This window comes from Camelus ferus, chromosome 12 (assembly GCF_009834535.1).
Source record: "Camelus ferus isolate YT-003-E chromosome 12, BCGSAC_Cfer_1.0, whole genome shotgun sequence".
NCBI classification, from domain to species: domain Eukaryota; kingdom Metazoa; phylum Chordata; class Mammalia; order Artiodactyla; family Camelidae; genus Camelus; species Camelus ferus.
The window spans coordinates 32,434,888-32,454,400 of NC_045707.1; the positions used below are offsets into that span (position 1 = coordinate 32,434,888).

The window sequence follows — 19,513 nt, forward strand, 5'->3', positions numbered from 1 at the left end:
GAGGGAATGTACCTCAATATAATAAAGGCCATATAAAATAAATCCACAGCTAACATCCTACTCAACAGTGAAAAAAATTAAAGTTTTTCCTCTGGGATCAGGAACAAGACAAGGATGCCCACTCTTGCCGCTTTTATTCAACATAGTATTGGAAGTCCTAGCCATAACAATTAGACAAGGAAAAGAAAAGGAATCCAAATTGAAAAGCAAGAAGTAAAACTGTCAGTCTGTGGATGGCATGATACTATACATAGAAAATCCTCAAGACATCACCAAAAAACTACCAGAGCTCATCAATGAATTTGGTAAAGTTGCAGGATACAAAATTAATATACAGAAATCTGTTGTGTTTCTATACACCATACAATGAACTATCAGAAGGAGAAATTAAGGAAACAATCCCATCTACAATCGCATCAAAAAGAATAAAGTACCTAGGGATAAAAGTACCTAAGGAGGTAAAAGAATTTTACTCAGAAAACTGTAACACACTGATGAATGAAACTGAAGATGACACAAACAGACAGAAAGATATACCAGGTTCATGGACTGGAAAAATTACTATTGTTAAAATGATCATGCTTTTCAAGGCAATCTACAGATCAGTGCAATCCCTATCAAAATACCAATGGTATTTTTCACAGAAGTGAAAGAAATAATTTTAAAATTTGTATGGAAACACAGAAGATCATGAATAGCTAAAACCTTAAGAAAGAAGAATGGAGCTGCTGGTATCATGCTCCCTGACTTCAGAGTATAGTAGAAAGCTACAGTAATCAAAACAGTATGATTGTGCTGTACACCAGAAATTGACACATTGTAACTGACTATACTTCAATTAAAAAAAAAAAAAAACCAGTATGGTACTGCCACAAAAAAAGACACACAGATCAATGGAACAGAATAGAGAGCCCACATATAAACCAATACACTTACAGTAATTAATCTATGACAATGGAGCCAAGAACATGCGCTGGAGAAAAGACAGTCTCTTCAATAGGTGGCGCTGGGAAAAGTGGCGCTGGTTCCAACGACATTTAAAAGAATGAAATTAGAACATTCTCTAACACCATATATAAAAATAAACTCAAATGGATTAGAGACCTAAATGTAAAACTGGAAACGATAAAACTCCTAGAGGGAAACATAGGCAGAACTCTTTTTGCCATAAACCATAGCAGTATATTTTTGAATCTGTCTTCTAAAGCAAGAAACAAAAAACAAACAAATGGGACCTAATTAAACTTAAAAGCCTTTGCACAGCAAAGGAAACTACCAGCAAAACAAAAAGACAATGTACTGAATGGCAGAAAATATTTGCAAATGATGACTGATAAGAGGTTAATATCCAAAATATATACAGTTTATACAACTCAGTATCAAAAAACAAATAACCTGATTGAGAAACAGGCAGAAAATCAAAATAGACATTTCTCCAAAAAAGACATACAGTTGGCCAACAGGCAAATGAAAAGATGTTCACCATCATTAATCAGAGAAACACAAATGAAAATCACAATGAGATATTACCTCACACCTGTCAGAATGCTATCATCAAAAAGACCACAAATCCCAGAGGAAAACATAGGCACAACACTTGTTGACATAAATCACAGTATTGTTTTTTTTTTCAAACCAGGTCCTAGAGTAATGGAAGTAAAAGCAAAAATAAACAAATGGAACTTAATTAAACTTATAAGCTTTTGCACATCTAAGGGATACCATAAACAAAATGAAAAGAACCTACAGACTGGAAAAAAATACTTGCAAATGATGCAACTGAAGGGACTAATTTCCAAAATATACAAACAGCTCATACAACTCAATAAAAAAAAAAAAAAAGCAACCCATCCAAAAAATGAGAAGACCTAAATAGATATTTCTCCAAAGAAGACATACAGATGGCCAACAGGCACCTGAGAAGATGCTCAATATAGCTATTTATCAGAGAAATGTAATCAAAACTACAATGAAGTATCACCTCACACCAGTTAGAAAGGTCATCATCAAAAAATCTATAAATAGATGCTGGAGAGGGTGTAGAGAAAAAGGAACCTCCTCACACTGTTGGTGGGAATGAAAATTGGTGCAACTACTATGGAAGACAGTACGGAGGTTCCTTAAAAAAACCAGAAACAGTTACCATATGATCCAGCAACCCTACTCCTGGGCATATAGCTGGAGGAAACTAATTTGAAAAGACATATGCACCTCAATATTCACAGCAGCAAGACTTACAATAGCCAACACATGGAAACAACCTAAATTTCCAAAAACAGATGAATGGATAAAGAAGATGCAGTATATATACACAATGGACTATTACTCGGCCATAAAAAAGAACAAAATGCCATTTGCAGCAACATGGATGGACCTAGAGATGATCATATTAAGTGAAATAAGTCAAAGACAAATATCATATGATGTTACTTGTATGTGGAATAAAAAAAGACAAATTTTAATTACAAACCAGAAATAGACTCACAGACAAAAACATTCTGGGGGGGGGATAGATTAGGAGTTTGGGATTAACAGATACATTATTACTATATATAAAATAGATAAACAACAAGGACCTACTATATAGCACAAGGAACTATATTCAATTTCCTGTGAGCTGTAATGGAAAAGAATCTGAAAAATATGTATGTGTAACCAATTACTTTGCTGTACACATAAAACTAAAAACACTGTAGAGAGGCTGACTATTTTTATGTTGTTGTTTTGTTTTGGGGGGATAATTAGGTTTATTTATTTATTTATTTAATGAAGGTACTGGGGATTGAACCCAAGATCTCATGCATGCTAAGCATGCACTCTACCACTGAGCTATTACCCTTCCCTGAAATTAAGATTGTAAACTGACTTCACCTCAGTAAAAAATAAGAAATTAAAAAAAAGACAAAAAAAGACCATAAATAACAAATTTTAGCAAGGATATGAAGAAAAGGAACCCTTGTACACTGTCAGTGGGAATAAACTGGTGCAGTCACTGTGGAAATCAAAAAACTAAAAATAGAACTATCATATGATCCAGCAATTCTACTCCTAGGCATATACCTGAAGAAAACAAAAACACTAATTTGAAAAGATACATGCATTCCATGTTATGGTTAGTGAAATAAGTCAGACAGAGAAAGATAAATACTGTATGTTATCACTTATGTGTGGAATCTAAAAAATAAAACTAGTGAATATAACGAAGTAAGAAACAGAATGACAAATATAGAGGACAAACTAGTGGTTACCAGTGGGGAGAGGGAAGAGGGGAGAAGGAGAGAGGCAGGGGATTAAGAGGTACAAACTACTATGTGTAAAATAAGTCAGCTATGAGGATAAATTGAACAGCACAGGGAATATAGCCAATATTTTATATTAACTATAAATGGAGTATAATCTATAAAAATTCTGAATTACTATGTTGTACACCTAAAACATATAATACTGTAAATCAACTATACCTCAATTAAAAAAATAGTAATCAAAACAGAAACAGTATTGGCATAAAAACAGACATACAGATCGATGAAACTGAAGAGTCCAGAAATAAACCCACATACTAATGGTCAATTACTTAATGACAAAGGAATCAAGAATATACAATGAAGAAAAGACAGTCTCTTCAATAAATATTGCTTGCAAAACTGGACAACCACATGTGAAAGAATGAAACTGGACCACTATCACACACCATACACAAAAACTAACTCAACATGGAGTAAAGGCATTCTTGAATGTAAGTCCTGAAACCATGGAGAAGAAAACATAGGTGGTAAGCTCCTTGCCATCAGCCTTGGCAATGAATTTTTAGATCTGACACCGAAAGCAAAGGCAACAAAAACAAACAAGTGGAACTACATCAAACTAAAAAGCTTCTGACCCCCATACCTACAGTCAATTAACCTTCGACAAAGGAGGCAAAAAACAACTTGAGAAAAGACAGTCTCTTCAGCAAGTGCTATTGGGAGAGCGGGACAGCCTCACATAAATCAATGAAGTTAGAACACACCCTCATACTATACACAAAAATGAACTCACATGGCTTAATGACTTAAATATAAGACATGACACCATAAAAACTCCAAGAAAAGAACACAGGCAAAACATCTTCTGACATAAAATGCAGCAATATTTTCTTAGATCAGTCTCTCAAGGCAAAAGAAATAAAATTGAAATTAAACAAATGGGACCTAATCAAACTACAAGATTTTACATCGCAAAGGAAGCCATAAATAAAATGAAAAGACAACCTGCAGACTGGGAGAAAATATTTGCAAATGATGTGACTGACAAGGGATTAATTTCCAAAATATACAAACAGTGCATACAACTCATTATCAAAAAGCAAACAAAATCAATCAAAAAATGAGCAGAAGACCTAAACAGACATTTCTCCAAAGAAGACATACAGATGGCCCACAAGCACATGAAAAGATGCTCAAAATCATTAATTATAAGGGAAATGCAAATCAAAACTACAATGAGGGATATCACCTCAGACCAGTCAGAATGGCCACCATTAAAAAGCCTACAAATAATAAACGCTGGAGTGGCTGTGGAGAAAAGGCAACCTTGCTATATTGTTGGTAAGAATGTGTATTGGTGCCATTCACCAGGGAAAACAGTCTGGAGATTCCTTAAAAAACTAAAAATAGAGTTACCATATGATCCAGCAATCCCACTCCCCAGCATACATGCAGAAAAGATGAAAACTCTAATTTGAAAAGATATATGCACCCCAATGTTCACAGCAGCAACATTTACAACAGGCAATATATGGAAGCAACCTAAGTGTCCATCAACAGATAATTGGATAAATATATCACAACTTCTTCATATACATATACAATATATAAATACATCTTTTTATATATATATATACACACACAACATATATATATTACTCAGCCATAAAAAAGAATGAAATATTACTATTTGCAGCAACATAAATGGACCCAGAGATTATCATACTAAGTGAAATAAGTCACACAAAGAAAGACATATTAAATCACTCATACGTGGAATCTAAAAAAATAACAGAAGTGAACTTATTTACAAAACAGGAACAGACTCACAGACACAGAAAACCAACTTACAGTTGCCAAAGGGGAAAGGGGGGGTAAGTTTAAGTTAGGAGTATGGGATTAAGAGATACACAAAACTATACATAAAACAGACAAACAAGGATTTACTGTATAGCACAGGCACCTATATTCAATATCTCGCAATAATCTACAATGGAAAAAATCTGAAAAAGATTCTATATATGTATCTGAATCACCTTGCTGTACACCTGAAACTAACACAATATTGTGTATCAACTATAGTTCAATTAAAAATAATAAAAAGCTTCTGCACAGCAAAGGAAATTATTAAGAAAATGAAAAGGCAACTTAGTGAATGGAAGAAAATATCTGCAAGTCATATATCTGATAAGGTGTTGATAAGCAAAATATGTAAAGAACTCATACAATTCTATAGTAAAGAAACATTGCCAACTTAAAAATGGAAAGAGGATTTCAAGAGACATTTTTCCAGAAAAAGACACACAGATAGCCAATAGGTACATGAGAAGATTGTCAACATCACTAACTGTCAGGAAAACGCAAATCAAAACCATAATGAGTTTATCATCTCACTCCTGTTAGAGTGGCCATTATCAAACAGACAAGAGATAACAAGTGTTGATAAGGCTGTAGAGAATAGGGAACCTTGTGCAATTGTGGGAATGTAAACTGGTTCTGCCTGCATAAAAAATCATACGGAAGCTCCTCAAAAAATTAAAAATAGATCTACCATGTGATCCAGCAGTTCCATTTCTGGATATTTATCTTAGAAGAAAATAAGCACGCTAACCGAAAAGATAATGTCCCCCTATGTTCACTGCAGTGTTATTTACAATAGCCAAGATATGGAAACAACCTAAATGTCCATCAATGGCTGAATGGAAAAGATGCTGTGGGATAGAAACAATGGAATATTACTCAGCCATAAAAGAGAATGAAATATTGCCATTTCAACAATATGGGTGGACTCTGAGGACACTATGCTAAGTGAATTAAGTGAGAGAAAGACAAATACTTTATGACCTTATGTGTGGAATCTAAACAAACCCCAAAAACCCAAGTTTACATACAGAGATCAGATCGGTTGTCAGAGACAAGGAGTGGGGTGGGGGTGGCTCATGTGAGTGAAATGGGTGTAGGGGGTCCAAAGTACAAACTTACAGTTATAAAATAAATAAGTCATGGGGATGCAATGCACAGGATGACAACTATAGCTAATAAAACTGTACATTTGAAAGTTGCTAAGAGAGTAGATCTTAAAAGTTCTCATGTAAGAAAAAAAAATTCTGTAACCATGTATTGTTATGAATGTTTATACTTACTGTGGTGACCATTGTTTGGAGATATATATATATATATATATATAAATAAATGCTGAATCCTTATGCCGTACACCTGACACTTACATAATGCTGTATGTCAATTACACCTCAATTAAAAAAATTTAAAGAAAAAAAAGATCTTTGATGATTTCAGAGTGGATTCATAATAGGTGCCCAGGGGAAATCAGTGATATACAAGGTCTTTGCTGAGCTTCAGAAGTGATGTCACCAGCCGTGATCTACCACGAACATCACTGGGTGCTATCCTCAAGTAAAAAGTTGGGCTGAATGAAACATTGGTTGGATGAAGAATCTGAGTTACAGTAAGTACACAGAGAGGGGAAAAAAGGACCATGTGAGCTGATTATAGGGAACTCAATGGTCAAACTGGTAAATATGTGAAGCTACTGAAGAACATGTGATTTACAGTAAAATGAAACATGTGTGATTACAATGCATTTATTAAACACTTAATGTGTGCCAGGCACTGATCTAGGCAATGGAGGACAAAAGATAGATGGTCCCCACTCTCATGATCCTTGTACTCTTGGGGACTTAAACAACTAACAGGAAAATAATCATTGCTACAAACCAGGACCATGTGCCTGCAGCTGGTGCGAGGAAAGGGGGAAAACTACTTTAGATGGGTGGTCAGGAAAGGCCTCTTTCAGGATGTAACTTCAGTACTGAGTCACATGATGAGGCAGCTACACAAAGGTCCAGGAGAAGATGCTTTCAGACTGAGTGAACAGCAAGTACAAATGCTGCCAGAGAAAGGAAAACAGCACACATGAGGGCAGGATGAAGGCCCGCTTGTTAGAAGCAGCACAGTAAGTAGAGGGGTGGGTGGGCTAGTAAGGCAAGGTCAGAGAGGCAGGCAGGAGCCAGATGATTATGCAGGGCTGTTCAGGAATTTAGATTTCAGCGTAAGTAAGAAACGTGTATTAATAACCATCACCTTTACACTGCTAACAGTAGTACAGGTGATAACCATAAACTGTGCTTAATCAAATAAGTCCCAAACAAGAAATCACATTGTACTGAAGATGTGTACGTGTGTTCGTGCTCATCGGAATGATAAAGTAGATCCTTAAGATCTAGCAAAGATAGTGGCTGGTCAGGTTAAAGCCAAACTACATTATTTAAGCAGCAGCCAGTATTACATTTGCATGTGGGTAAATGTGTTACTTTACTCATCTGAAGCCAAAAAACCCCTAAGGAGTCACTTTCCTGGGCCCCATATATAGCTGCTCTGAAATGAAGTTTTGACAACTCTGATAATTCTATGGCTAACTTTTCTTTTAACTATGGAAGATTGCTTTGCTTTAAGTGAAGCAAAAACATGATGTATTTACTCTTCGCCTACATCTTTGTCCCTTATTTCCTTTAAGTTTTGACCAAATGTCACTTTTTCAGGAGCCAATGATTTTAAAAAGAGCAACCAGCTTTCGTGCAGAACAGTGCGTCACACTGCAACAACATTCAAGTAAAATCAAGAAATAGATGAACAGTTCTCTGGGCAAAAAACTAAAAACGGAGTCCCGCAGATGAAACACGCACCAAATAAAGTGAAAAGTTAAAGATGACGCTACCACATAAAAGACTACTTGAGAGACGACCGATAAAATTCCACATCCAACCACGATCATACAAAAGCCATAATCCTTTGACCTGAGTTAGTCTGGGGGATTGACACTTGTCGATTTCACCAACTAGGGCAGCAATTTGTGATCTTTTTTGGGGTCAGAGACCTCCTCTCCACAAAAATGAAGGTAATATTACACAAGGTGTTACTGTAGATTAAGGAGTTCAATGACCCCACTGGGGTTGCTGAGTATCACCTGAAGAGTCTGACCTATGGTGTAAGTGACTACGCTGATGTGAACATGCGGAATGACATCTGGTAAGTCAGCATTTTCACAGTATTCTAGAATAGGAGAAAAAGCATGGGGTGCCGAGATTGTTAAGACTCGGGGGTTTGCCCCTTATTACAGCTATAATGAACCTTGGCCAAGTTACTTAACCTTCTCTAAGTTTTATTCCCCAACCCCTTTTAAGATAAGGACAATGCCTACAGCAGAGGGACTCTCTGTAATGACTGAAAGACACGAATAAAACACTTCACACTCTGACAAGCTCAAGTAGGTTCTCAAACGCTGTTATTATCTTAGTGCTCCCCCTTCAAGTCCTGTTTGACAACTAGTGGTAGAATATTCTGTAAAAGGCATCTCTTGTAAGAAAAGCCAGAATTCTCCAGAGAACTGGGAGTATTAAATTTGACTTTCCCCCCCACTTAATTTTGGCTCTTCTCTCAGCGCAAACATCTATAAAAAAGAATTTGCTACTAGTTTAGAGCAGCAAGGAGGATTAACATGTTCAGGGAAAGACCTCAAATATACACAGACCACATCCGTGGTCTATAAGAACCGAAGAAACTGAATTCTGAAAAGCTTATGTTTAAGTGATGGATTTTGTTACCAGCAGGGATGTGAAAACTTGAATTTTTAATTAAATCACTAAACTACTATTAATTTTTAACAGAAGTAGTTTGCTTTTTCTGGACAAAACACTTCAAAAACACATGCACAAATTTGTTTCAAAAGGAGTTTTGTGAAGTGTAACTGCTGGAATGGCGGAAAAAACAAAGTAAAATCCAGGAGGGCAATTAAGTCAAGACTCTTCAATGTCAATCCAGCTGGGAAGAAACTAAAAGGCAATGAGGTACATGTGGCAGGAAAAAGTGTGGAGTCAAAATGCAAGCATCTTATAACATCAGCTAGAAAAGACTCTCACTCTTAACACAGCCCTGAGTAAGAAACACGTATTAATGCACAACTCAGAAATATCTACATACGGATAAGCTTACCTCTACCACGTTTATCACACAGACATTTTCTATTCTACTCTATTCCACAGGAAAATGAAAATGCTGTAGCTACTCACTAAACCCACTTCACAACTCACTTATGGATTGACATTAGCATTTTTAAGGACACTGAACTAAGGTGTTCCCACAGAGGCAGAGTTAGAAACCTCTTGCCTGAAGTGTTTTCACAGTCGCAGCATTTAGCTGAAAGCAAAAAGAAAACTGAAAGGAAGAAAATAAAGCACTTGTTTTTAAAAAGATAAGAGGAAGGCCATACCCAGGATCAGAGCACTAGTCAGGATTTTGTCTGCACTGCCACAACCACTTAGGTTCCTGGGGCAAGCCACTTTCCGGGCCTCCGTGACTAGGGGCTTGGGTGGATGCTCTTAAAGGTCACAAATTCCAGAACTCTAAGACACAGAAGCAAAATTCACTCTGGGAAAGAATGAATTCTCAAAAACAACACCTAATTGGTATAAAATGGAACACCGACAGTATCGAATGCATCAGCCAGGTGTTCAGTTAGGCTAATTGAATTTTCTTGATTCTTGTGAGGGAACGCATACCCTGAATTTTCGACAACCTACCCAACAGATTAGTTCACTTCAGCACTTATTTTTACAAATATCAGGCACAAACACGGTCCACAGGGACAAATGCAGAGGTGGCCTAGGTCCCTCACAGAGGGGGCTGGATTTGTCCTTTACTCGAAAAGAAAAACAATCAAGGCTTGCATGCTCTTGGCCAGCACCTGCTCCTCATTGGTTCACCCCATCCTTAAGTGGCGTCCACATGTTTGTTTTGAGATAGGAACGCAAACTCCTCAGCAGTAAGGTCCAGACTAGAAGGTCTGTGCGGTGCGTGCATGTGTGTGGATTCAGAAGAGACTCGGGAGAGAGAGGAAATAGTCTTGCATCTCCATAAGCCTGCGTAAAGGGCTTGGAGAGGCAAAAGCAAACCCACCTAGGGTCAAGGCAGCTAGTTCAGGGAGTCGGGATGGGGAACAAGACCAAGAAACCACGAACTCAGCCGGGGAGGTGGAGGGGCGGGGCAGAAATAGAAAGAAGAGTTACCATGCCGCCGAGCACTTCGTCCTGGTCGTCGGCGAGGAGCAGGACCACATTGGGCCTCCGAGAACCCGCCGCCGCCCGCGAGACCCCCAGGCAGCCGGCCAGCAGCAGCAGCAGCAGCAGCAGCGCTGGGCTGCAGGAGGGCAGGTGGCGGGGGCTGCCCTGCCGGGGCCCACCTGGGGCCGGAGGCAAGAGCCGCATGGCGGACAGGGCTCCGGGGGCACCCCGGGCGGACTGGAGAGACGCGCAGGTGGCTGGAGGGCTAGAGGCCGACTAGCCACGGGCAGAAACGGCAGTACAGTGGAGGTCGGCGGCTGGGGTCAGGCGTTTTCTCCCCGGGCGCGATCACGTGAGCCAGGGGCAGGGGGCGGAGCACGCCGTGCGGCCACGTGAGGAGCGGCGGGGCGGGGCTGCGGGCGGAAAGGCCGCGGAGGCGGGAGCAGCCGGGAGGGAAGCCGGGAAGTGGGTGGGGACGGGCGAAAAGTGGGCCGGGAGCGGGATCTGCGCTTGCTTCCGGCTCCGGCCTGGGCTGGGTTCTGGTAGGACCCGTTTCGGAGCTCTTTGTGCAGGGATGAAAATGGAGGGAAGATGAGATGAAAGGAGGAGGGAATCAGCCACCTGGAAACAATTAAGAGAAAGGAGGAACATGCCTATCAGGTAGTAAGATTGGCTGGTGGGCTACGTCTGGGCTCTACCGTATTTAATCCCCGAGTCAACAAGCACTTACTGAAGGCCCATATAGTTAATCGTTTTAAATTTTCCCTGCAACTCAGCTGTTAAATTTGGAGCTGGATTCCAAGCCTGCTCTCTTAATTCTAAGTCTGGTTATGCTATTTCTCAGTTGATCCCGTGGTTTCAAACAAACAATTTGGGGATATTCTGACAGCCTAATTAATATTCCTTGGTGGATTTTTGAAAATTTAATATTCATTGGTGAATTTTTGAAAGACTTCTTGAAAGATGTTGGAGAATGTGCATATTGAACAAAAACAAGACGCCTGCAACATGGTCACCCAACCACATTATTAAGTAATCTTTAGGGAAAAAATTCTATGAAACTAGGGCTCCAAGTGTTTCTGTGGTAGCTCTAGAACAGCTCTGCTCTGCCCGTCTGCCCCAGTCTATGAAAACAGAAGTATCTCTGGCATTGGAGGGTATTATGGTTAGTGAAATAAGTCTGACAGAGAAAGACAAATACAGTATGATATCACTTGTAGGTGGAATCTAAAACAAATTAATGACTATAACAATAGCAAAAAGAAATATCCCTGGCAAGGTGGACTACCAGCCTTACTCCCAACTGAGAACAGGCTGTATGTACCTCCTGGTTCCTGACAAATAAGGTGTATTTTCTCTAATCCATCCAACTCAAAGTCTTTTAAAACTTGTGAAAGCACTATACTATGACAAAATAATTGTAAAAATAATTGTAGAAGTGTTTTGGAATGTCATACGAACAACTATCATGCTTACGCAAAAGGAAACATTGCCTTTGTTTTATTACATTTTTTAAAAAAAGTAAGTCTACAGAAGAGAAGAGAGTCTTTTAAAAATGAATTAGATTTCCACTGCAAATAAGAGTTGTGCTGGGAATCTGGTCAAGAGTACTTCCCAGATGGCCAGTGTACTATGTTAACAGCCTAAGGCTAGGCTAATTTTGCACACTGATAGAATAACTAACCCCTATGTATTCAGATTTTAAGACTTCCGGTAAGACTTTTTGCACAAGAAAAGAATCTGTTCCATCTTCACTGATGCTCCAAATTATAAAATTTTATCACCGTTTTTGTTTCAAAGCTGGATTGTAAACTATTTGAGGGCAGAGATTGTATGATTAGGTGCCAACTATGTTCCAGATGTTAGGCTAGTGCTGGGAGACACTGTCCCTCTGTCATGCAATTTGCAATCTAGTAGCAGAGAAATATACAATCTAACAATCACCCAAAGTATATAATTACAAACAGGAAAACATGCTATGAAGGACAAGTAAAGGGTGCAATGAGCATTTAAGGGGGTGGAGGACTCACCTAGTCTAAGATCCCTTGAGGAAGTAACATTGAATGACTGTCTAAAGTTTAAATAGATGCTTTGTTAATGAAATAGTTGAGTAATAGAATGTCTCTTAGGCACAGAGAACAGCATGTGCAAAGGTCCTAAGGTGTGCATTCAAATATACAAAAGAAGCCAGCATGGTTGGAGCTGGGTAAGAAAAGGGGGAGAGGTAGGCAGGGCCCAGACCCTGTGTTAAGAATTTTGGTCTTTATCCTAAGGCTGATGGGAAATCACCGGAAGAGTAGAGAAGAAATATAATCCTGCATGAATCCTTTTGCCTGTGGCATGGTGTACAGATTAGATGAGGACGAGAATGGATAAAGGTAGATCAATTAGATGGAGAGATGTTGATAACAAGGGCAGATCCACATTTTGTGTGACCTGCAGCTTATATACAATTTTTGAGGGTGGCTCCTTAATAAAAAGAATAATAATTATGAATACAAAATTAGGCATATATATATTTGGGGAGGTAATTAGGTTTGTTTATTTATTTATTTATTTTAATAGCAGTCCTGGAGATTGAACCCAGAACGTCATGTATGCTAAGCACGTGCTCTACCACTGAGCTATACCCTCCCCCCTGAATATTCATTTAGACTGAGAAAAGAAACCACAATATTAGAAATTAGTAAAAGTTGAAAAATATTACAAATAATGCAAAATATAAAAACAACATACTGTTTTTATTAATTAACTGTCAGGCACTCTCCAGACTTTTTTCCACCCACATTTTGTGGCTATGTCCTCTTTAATTGATTTCTCACATGATGGTGGTTTGTAGTACTTCTATAGAGGGAATAGAAAAATAATTTAGTCTTTTCTCTAGCATCATTGATCAGCATTTTTTTTTACTGTTGATAGTTCAGAAAAATTTTTTTTCACCTTCATAGTTCATTTGGTTTTTGTATGTGTGTCAAATTTCAGAAAGCTCTTACCAAGTATTTCTATGTGGGCTTTCAGATTTTCTTGCACAGGTACTAATCTTAGGTATTCTTTGAATTGAAGGCACTAATTCAAAGTCATCAGTGTACTCATTGTAATCACGTATTATGAGTTTATATCTTCAGTGATGTCAGTTTGAGGTCAAATTAGAAAAAAATTTAAATATTTTTGAATGAATTTATATGATCCACTTCTCTTTCCAAATTGATTAGCAAACAATTCAAGAGCCTATTATTACTTTCATTTACAATTCATCTCTTCTTAATGAGTTACTGTTTTTATTCTGACCTGGAAAACATTTGTCACTATTTACTTTTCAACGTCAGGATAATTTCACATGATATTCTCACTCATCTTTTATCACTTTGATTTCATATCCATTAATTTTTTAATCTCAGTTTTATCTCAGTGCTTTGAATCAATAAATCTAAAGATGACAAAAGAAGGTACCTACTATATATGTCCCCATCAGGAGTCTGTAGTTTATCAGTAGTTTCATTAAAACATTCCAAAATGTCTTTCTAAATTGCAGTTTAAATGTTAAGTCTTTACATCTCATTTGTATTCTGGTTTGTCTTCTGAGTTGTTGCAAATGTATTTTAGAGTCCTAACGTTTTCCTAGGGCCTATGTTGCAAGGCTTGATCATCTTTATAATGCGCAGACCTTTTCATTATCCTTAGACTCTACAAGAAAAAAATCCAAGATGGCAAATACGTTTAAAATATGGCACATAGTCGTTAAACTGGAAAGTAACATACCCAACTGTTGCACATTATTGACATAGTTAACAACTTCAGGTACTTCGAGGGCAGCCTTTCTTCTAACAAAAATAAGGCAATGAGTTGTAAAATAAGGCTCATGGTCTGCAGTTTTTTTAAAGAGCCTGCAGCCCTTTGTCCTAATCATCATAATAGCTGTGTTGACATATGACTGATGGTAAATGTTGTTCAACTACAGGTAGAAATAGCCCAAATCTTGTTTCGCTTTGAAGTCTCAGAAAAATGTTTTCAGTTGGTTGAAAAAAGTTAAAAGTCATTAATAGGGTTTCCTGCTAGAAGAGTTGTGCTCAGTAATGAACAGCTGATTGATCTCAGTCACATCTGAGTAGAATGTATAATGTTATTATTTGGTGTCTGGTTATGTATTTGACTTACATTTAAAAAAAAAATTTTCTCATCACTTCAATTAATTTTTCATTAATTATTTCGGTAAAATAAGCCATATTTTTTCACTTTGTCATTTCTTTCTAAGAGCTTAAGCCAAAATGGATAAAATCCATCTACTGAAAAATTCCCATGAAATTTCCATTCTGGGTACAACACCATTTTCCATCATGACCTCTGAAGTATGAATCTCCTTCACTTTTAATAACCTCAAAAGCCCAGTCTCTGGTCATGATGGAGTAACGGGGGCAGGCTAACCTTCCTCCTGTAACAAGCAGAAAACAGGACAAAATACATGTTTTCACACAGTGGACAATAGTCAGTGCAAGATTGTGACCTATGTGTGAAGGGAAATAAACAATTGCCCCCGTTTTCTACCTGGAGGCACATTCCGAACCAGGGAGCCAGAAAGAGGGTATTAGGTAGAATAAAGTTAAGTTGAAGGGAGAAAGGTTACAGTTGCAGAAAGCTGAGGTAGCTGGAACTTGTAGGGCAACTGGAACTTGTGGGGCAAAGTTCCAAAGAGGAGGAAGCTATGTAGGTGAAGAGCTTCATAAATCTGCATAGATGGCCTTTTGAGACTTTGTTGAACACTAAGATGTGCAAGCATAGAGTGAAGGCACCATAACACAAGGCAATGAATAACCAAGGAGATGTAATAATTCTCAGAGAAGTTGGGAAATGTTTGAGATCCAACCAGCCAGAAGGGAAAGTCTTTTTTTTTTTTAATTAAAAAAATTTAAAATTAATTTTTATTTTTTTGTGGGGCAGGTAACTTGGTGTCACTTACTTATTTTAACACAGGTACTGGGAATTGAACCCAGAACCTCGTGCATCCTAAACATGTGCTCTGCCACTTGAGGTGTCCCCCAACCCCTTTAAAATTTTTAAAAATTTCTTTTTATAAAATTTTTCTGGGGGGGAGGTAATTAGGTTTATTTATTTATTTATTTAATGGAGGTAGTGGGGATTGAACCCAGGACCTCATTCATGCTAAGCACACACTCTACCACTGAGATTTGCCCTCCCCCATGAAAATCTTTCTTGACTACAAGGAGCTTTCAGCAGTGAACCCAGAAAGGCCAGAAAGGCTTTACCTTAGTAGTAAAGCTAAACTATCATGAGCGAAAAGTGCTATACCCCTACAATAACAATATTTAAATACAAGTCTCAGAATATCAAGCTGATCTGCAAAGAGCTTAACTTGTCTGCCAAAACAAGGCCCCACAGTTTTTAAGGGAAGGCTACAAAATCTAGAGTCTTAACAAGATGAAATTTACCATATCCTGCATCCAATAGAAAAATTTACTACACAGGCCCCCAAACAGGAGAATGTGACCCATAACCAAGAGAAAAATCAGTCAGTAAAAACAAGTAATAAATGACAGAGATGAAGAAATGAACACATCGAGGTGTTTAAACACTTATTATAACTCTATGTCATAATAAAGTTTAAACAGATCTAGTCTTTCTGGGCATTCTGCAGAACATCAAATCCATCTATTACACTGATGACATCATGCTGATCAGTCAGGATGAACAAGAGGCAGCTAAAATGCCGGAATCTTTGATATGACACATGGGCTCCAGAGGATAGGAGAGAGACCCTATGAAATTCATTGATCTTTAAATTTAATTTCTGTCTAAGCTTGTGGATATTTGATTTACCACATTGCAGAAGTTTTCAAAACCAGGGACTCTCAACTCTTTGAGGAATTCTAATAATTTTCTGATATGCTTTATTTCAATATCCATACATGTGCTTTTATTTTGTAATAATTTACTGACAAAGTGTATTGCCGGAAAGCTGGTAGTTCCTGTCCCAGATCTCAAAGGTTGGGCAAACATGGCAAAGATGGCATTCGTGGAACAGATGGGCAAGTTAGACCCCACGGCAGGTCCCAGCACTGGTTTTAAGTAGAAAATCTCGCTTTCCTACTGCTGCTCACCACCACTGCTGCTTTTCTACTGTTGCTGCCACCAACCTGGGCTCTGGTCTCTACCTGCCCACCTGGGGCCCTGAGCTTCCTGGGACTGCCTGGAGGCATGCACATGTGACAGTTGCTTGGTGTCTGGCTGCTGCCCGCTGTACCCCATGTCCTAGCTTTTTTCCACTGCTCAAGCACACCTTCCATCACCCCATTGGACTTCACTTATGAAATACAAGTTCAAAGGTAAAATTGCTGATAATTTAAAGATGATGACAACAAAGCATTAAGCCAAGTGTGGGGACCTTCTGAGAGTGAGACTCTGTACAACTGCAGAGGTCATATCTTGAAGTCTGTCCTGGTGACAGGTCCAACCTCTGATGCAGGTAGCCCTTCTGCTTGGATCTTACACTCTGGCAGACCCTATGACATTCCAGATGTCAATGGTGGGAAAAGATGCAGTGTGCAGCAAGCCCCACTAGGAAAATCACAATGCAGGCTCTGAGGTTTTGGAGCAGTGTCATGCTATCTATAGCAGAAAATACACATCTTTTAAAAAACAGCTCCTAATGTACTGAGCCCTAATAGAGATGGGACTCTTGACCATGAGGTACCCAATGACCATGCTTTTTGAACTATCCATCATGAGTTGGGTCCTCTTGGACCCCCAAGTCATAAAGTTGGTCAGGATCAGCAGTAGTTCTACATAAGATGAAATGGTACATCCAGAACAAAGCACGAGCAAGAGCAGAGAGCACAAAAAGTACATGAAGAGATAGTCTGGACTCCTATATTGCTCATCATGGTCACCCCAGTACTCCTGTCTCAGCTCTCACCTGGGGTACTATAGGACTAGCTGAAGGAGGAGGAGAAAATTTAGCTTGGTTTAAGGATAGAACAGCCTGGTATATGGGTGCAAAGTGGAAATGGATGGTGGTTGCATTAGAGCCTCACTCCGGCTTGGTGTTGAATCACAGTGGTGAGAGAAAACCACCTTAATGGGGAGCTTCGGATGGTGCACCTGACCATCCAGTTTGTGTGGAAAGAGAAGTGGTCTGAGGCTAGAATACATACGGACTCACCGTAAGTGGTGAAGGGCCTCTGCTGGCTGGTCACGAGCCTGGAAGGAAAAGGCCTGGGAGATTGGAGATGGGGAGGTCTAGGTAGAGGCACAGTGTAAAGATCTTTGCATGACGTGTTTATGTCCACCAGGAAGCATCCACATGGAAGAGGCGCTAACTAAACAGTGAATTAGACAAAGCAGCTTAGTCAGTCGACGTTAGTCAGCCTTTGTCAGTAGTTACCTAAGTAGTGACATGATGGACACCTCACTTACTCTCAAAGAATATTGCTTGAATATGGGTGAGAGATCAGAAGTTCAGTTCCCAGCTGATGTGCACTGAGTAATCACAATTTTTCTTTTTACTATTGCAAAGGAAAGGTTATAGTCTGTCACTTTGAAATACAGTGTAATAATTAATCGTTAAGAAGTAGTCAGATGAGATCTCCAAAGTTCCTCTAAGCACTCGAATTTTATTACTTAAATATCATTCAACATTAACAGCTCTTATTTATTGACTGTCTGCTATGCATTTCCTAAGGTCTGGCTAGGGCTTCATGGCTTCTTAAAGTATGAAAATCCCTTTTTTACCTCTGTTGCCAACTTTTTGGATTGAAAAATATAAGAATCTTCTTCAAGTATAGTTACTAAGTTGAAAAATAGAGATTGTATTCCATTCCAAGGATATAAATAAATTACAACCAGCAAAATTAAAGAACAAAAGTGAGCTTCCATGAGAAGAAGCTGAAATCCAGCAATGACCTGTGCGTTTCTCTTGTGACTGGAGTGTAAGTAATCCTTGAAGGATTAGAGTAAAAGGTTAACTGCTAGATTTTAGAAATCAGCCATTCCAAGAATAATTGAAATGTTCATCATAGCAATTTAGTTTTTATGTGTGTGTTTGCACATGCTGAAAAAAATTACCAAATTATCAAAAATGTTGAGAGTCTTGTTAAGGTCGTTTTAAATGTCAGGTGTCAGAAGGTTATTAGCAAGACCCTGATCCAGGTTTGGAAATAACTTTAAATGTATCTTGCGCACAGGTTTATATAAATTACATTCTATCGACTATAGTAAATTGTACTCAACTTAGAGATAGATGCTTCTTAGCTCCTTGTAAATATAATGCAATATTGGACCTTATAATACATAGAAATAATTAATATAATTAAATATTAAAACTAAAAGTCCAAACAAATTAAAATGGTGATTATTAGTAGTAGCATAAGTAACCATAGTAAATTAAATTTAAGCTATTAATTAGTCATGATCAGTTTGCAATCCTATTATGTTAGGTCAATGGTTTTCTCTCATATCCAATTAGTTGGCTTCAGACCTTCAGGAAGTTGCTGGGAACCTTCCAGTCACCAGGCAGCAGTAATTAGGGTTCAGAAATGGGCTGCTCTTTGCCGACACCTCTTCTAGGATTCTGTTTAATAGAACTCTCATTTCTTAGGAAAGTAAGCAATCGGTCGATCTGTTCTCTAGTTTTCATTTTATTCATTCAGTTAGTTAATTCAACAAACATTTATGGAGTACTGATAATGTGTCAGGGTCTGTTCTAGGTGGTGGGCGTATCCCAGCGAACAAAGGAGACAAAAATTCCTGCCTTCAGGAGATTATGTTTTACTAGCAGAAGACAGTAAAATAAATCAGTAGATGGTATAGTATGTTGGAAGGTGGTGAGTGTTCTGGAAAAAAAGAGAACATGGAGGGGAAGACAGAAATACTGTGGAGTAGGGAGCTGCAGTTTCAAATAGGGCCATTAGCGGGGATCCACTCAGAAGATGACATTTAAATAGAGACCTGACCTGGTGAGAGGAGTCCTGTGGATATCTGGGCCAAGATCAGTCAACAGGGCAAGGACCTTGAATCTGCTTTCCTGGTTAGTTTTTATTTTGCCAGTTTTCACTCCTCAGGTGATTTGGTAATGAGAGGGTACAGGAGATAATTTTGAAGTTCTGATTAATTTAGAAATGTTCACATGTCAGTGACCTGCCATTTTTCCTGGCCTCTTTCACCATCCCCTTCAGTTCACTT

At 38.5% G+C, this 19,513-nt stretch overlaps 1 protein-coding gene across 1 annotated transcript in view; it reads right to left on the reverse strand.

The window, feature by feature from the left end:
- The window catches only part of GNS (glucosamine (N-acetyl)-6-sulfatase), a 43,601-nt gene extending 32,911 nt beyond the window's left edge, over positions 1 to 10,690 (reverse strand). Inside the window, exon 1 of the mRNA XM_032493333.1 lies at positions 10,328 to 10,690. Coding sequence (XP_032349224.1) covers positions 10,328 to 10,525 — 198 coding nt within the window. The 5' untranslated portion in view covers positions 10,526 to 10,690. The remainder of the gene's footprint in view (positions 1 to 10,327) is intronic.
- Positions 10,691 to 19,513: the final 8,823 nt, after the last annotated feature.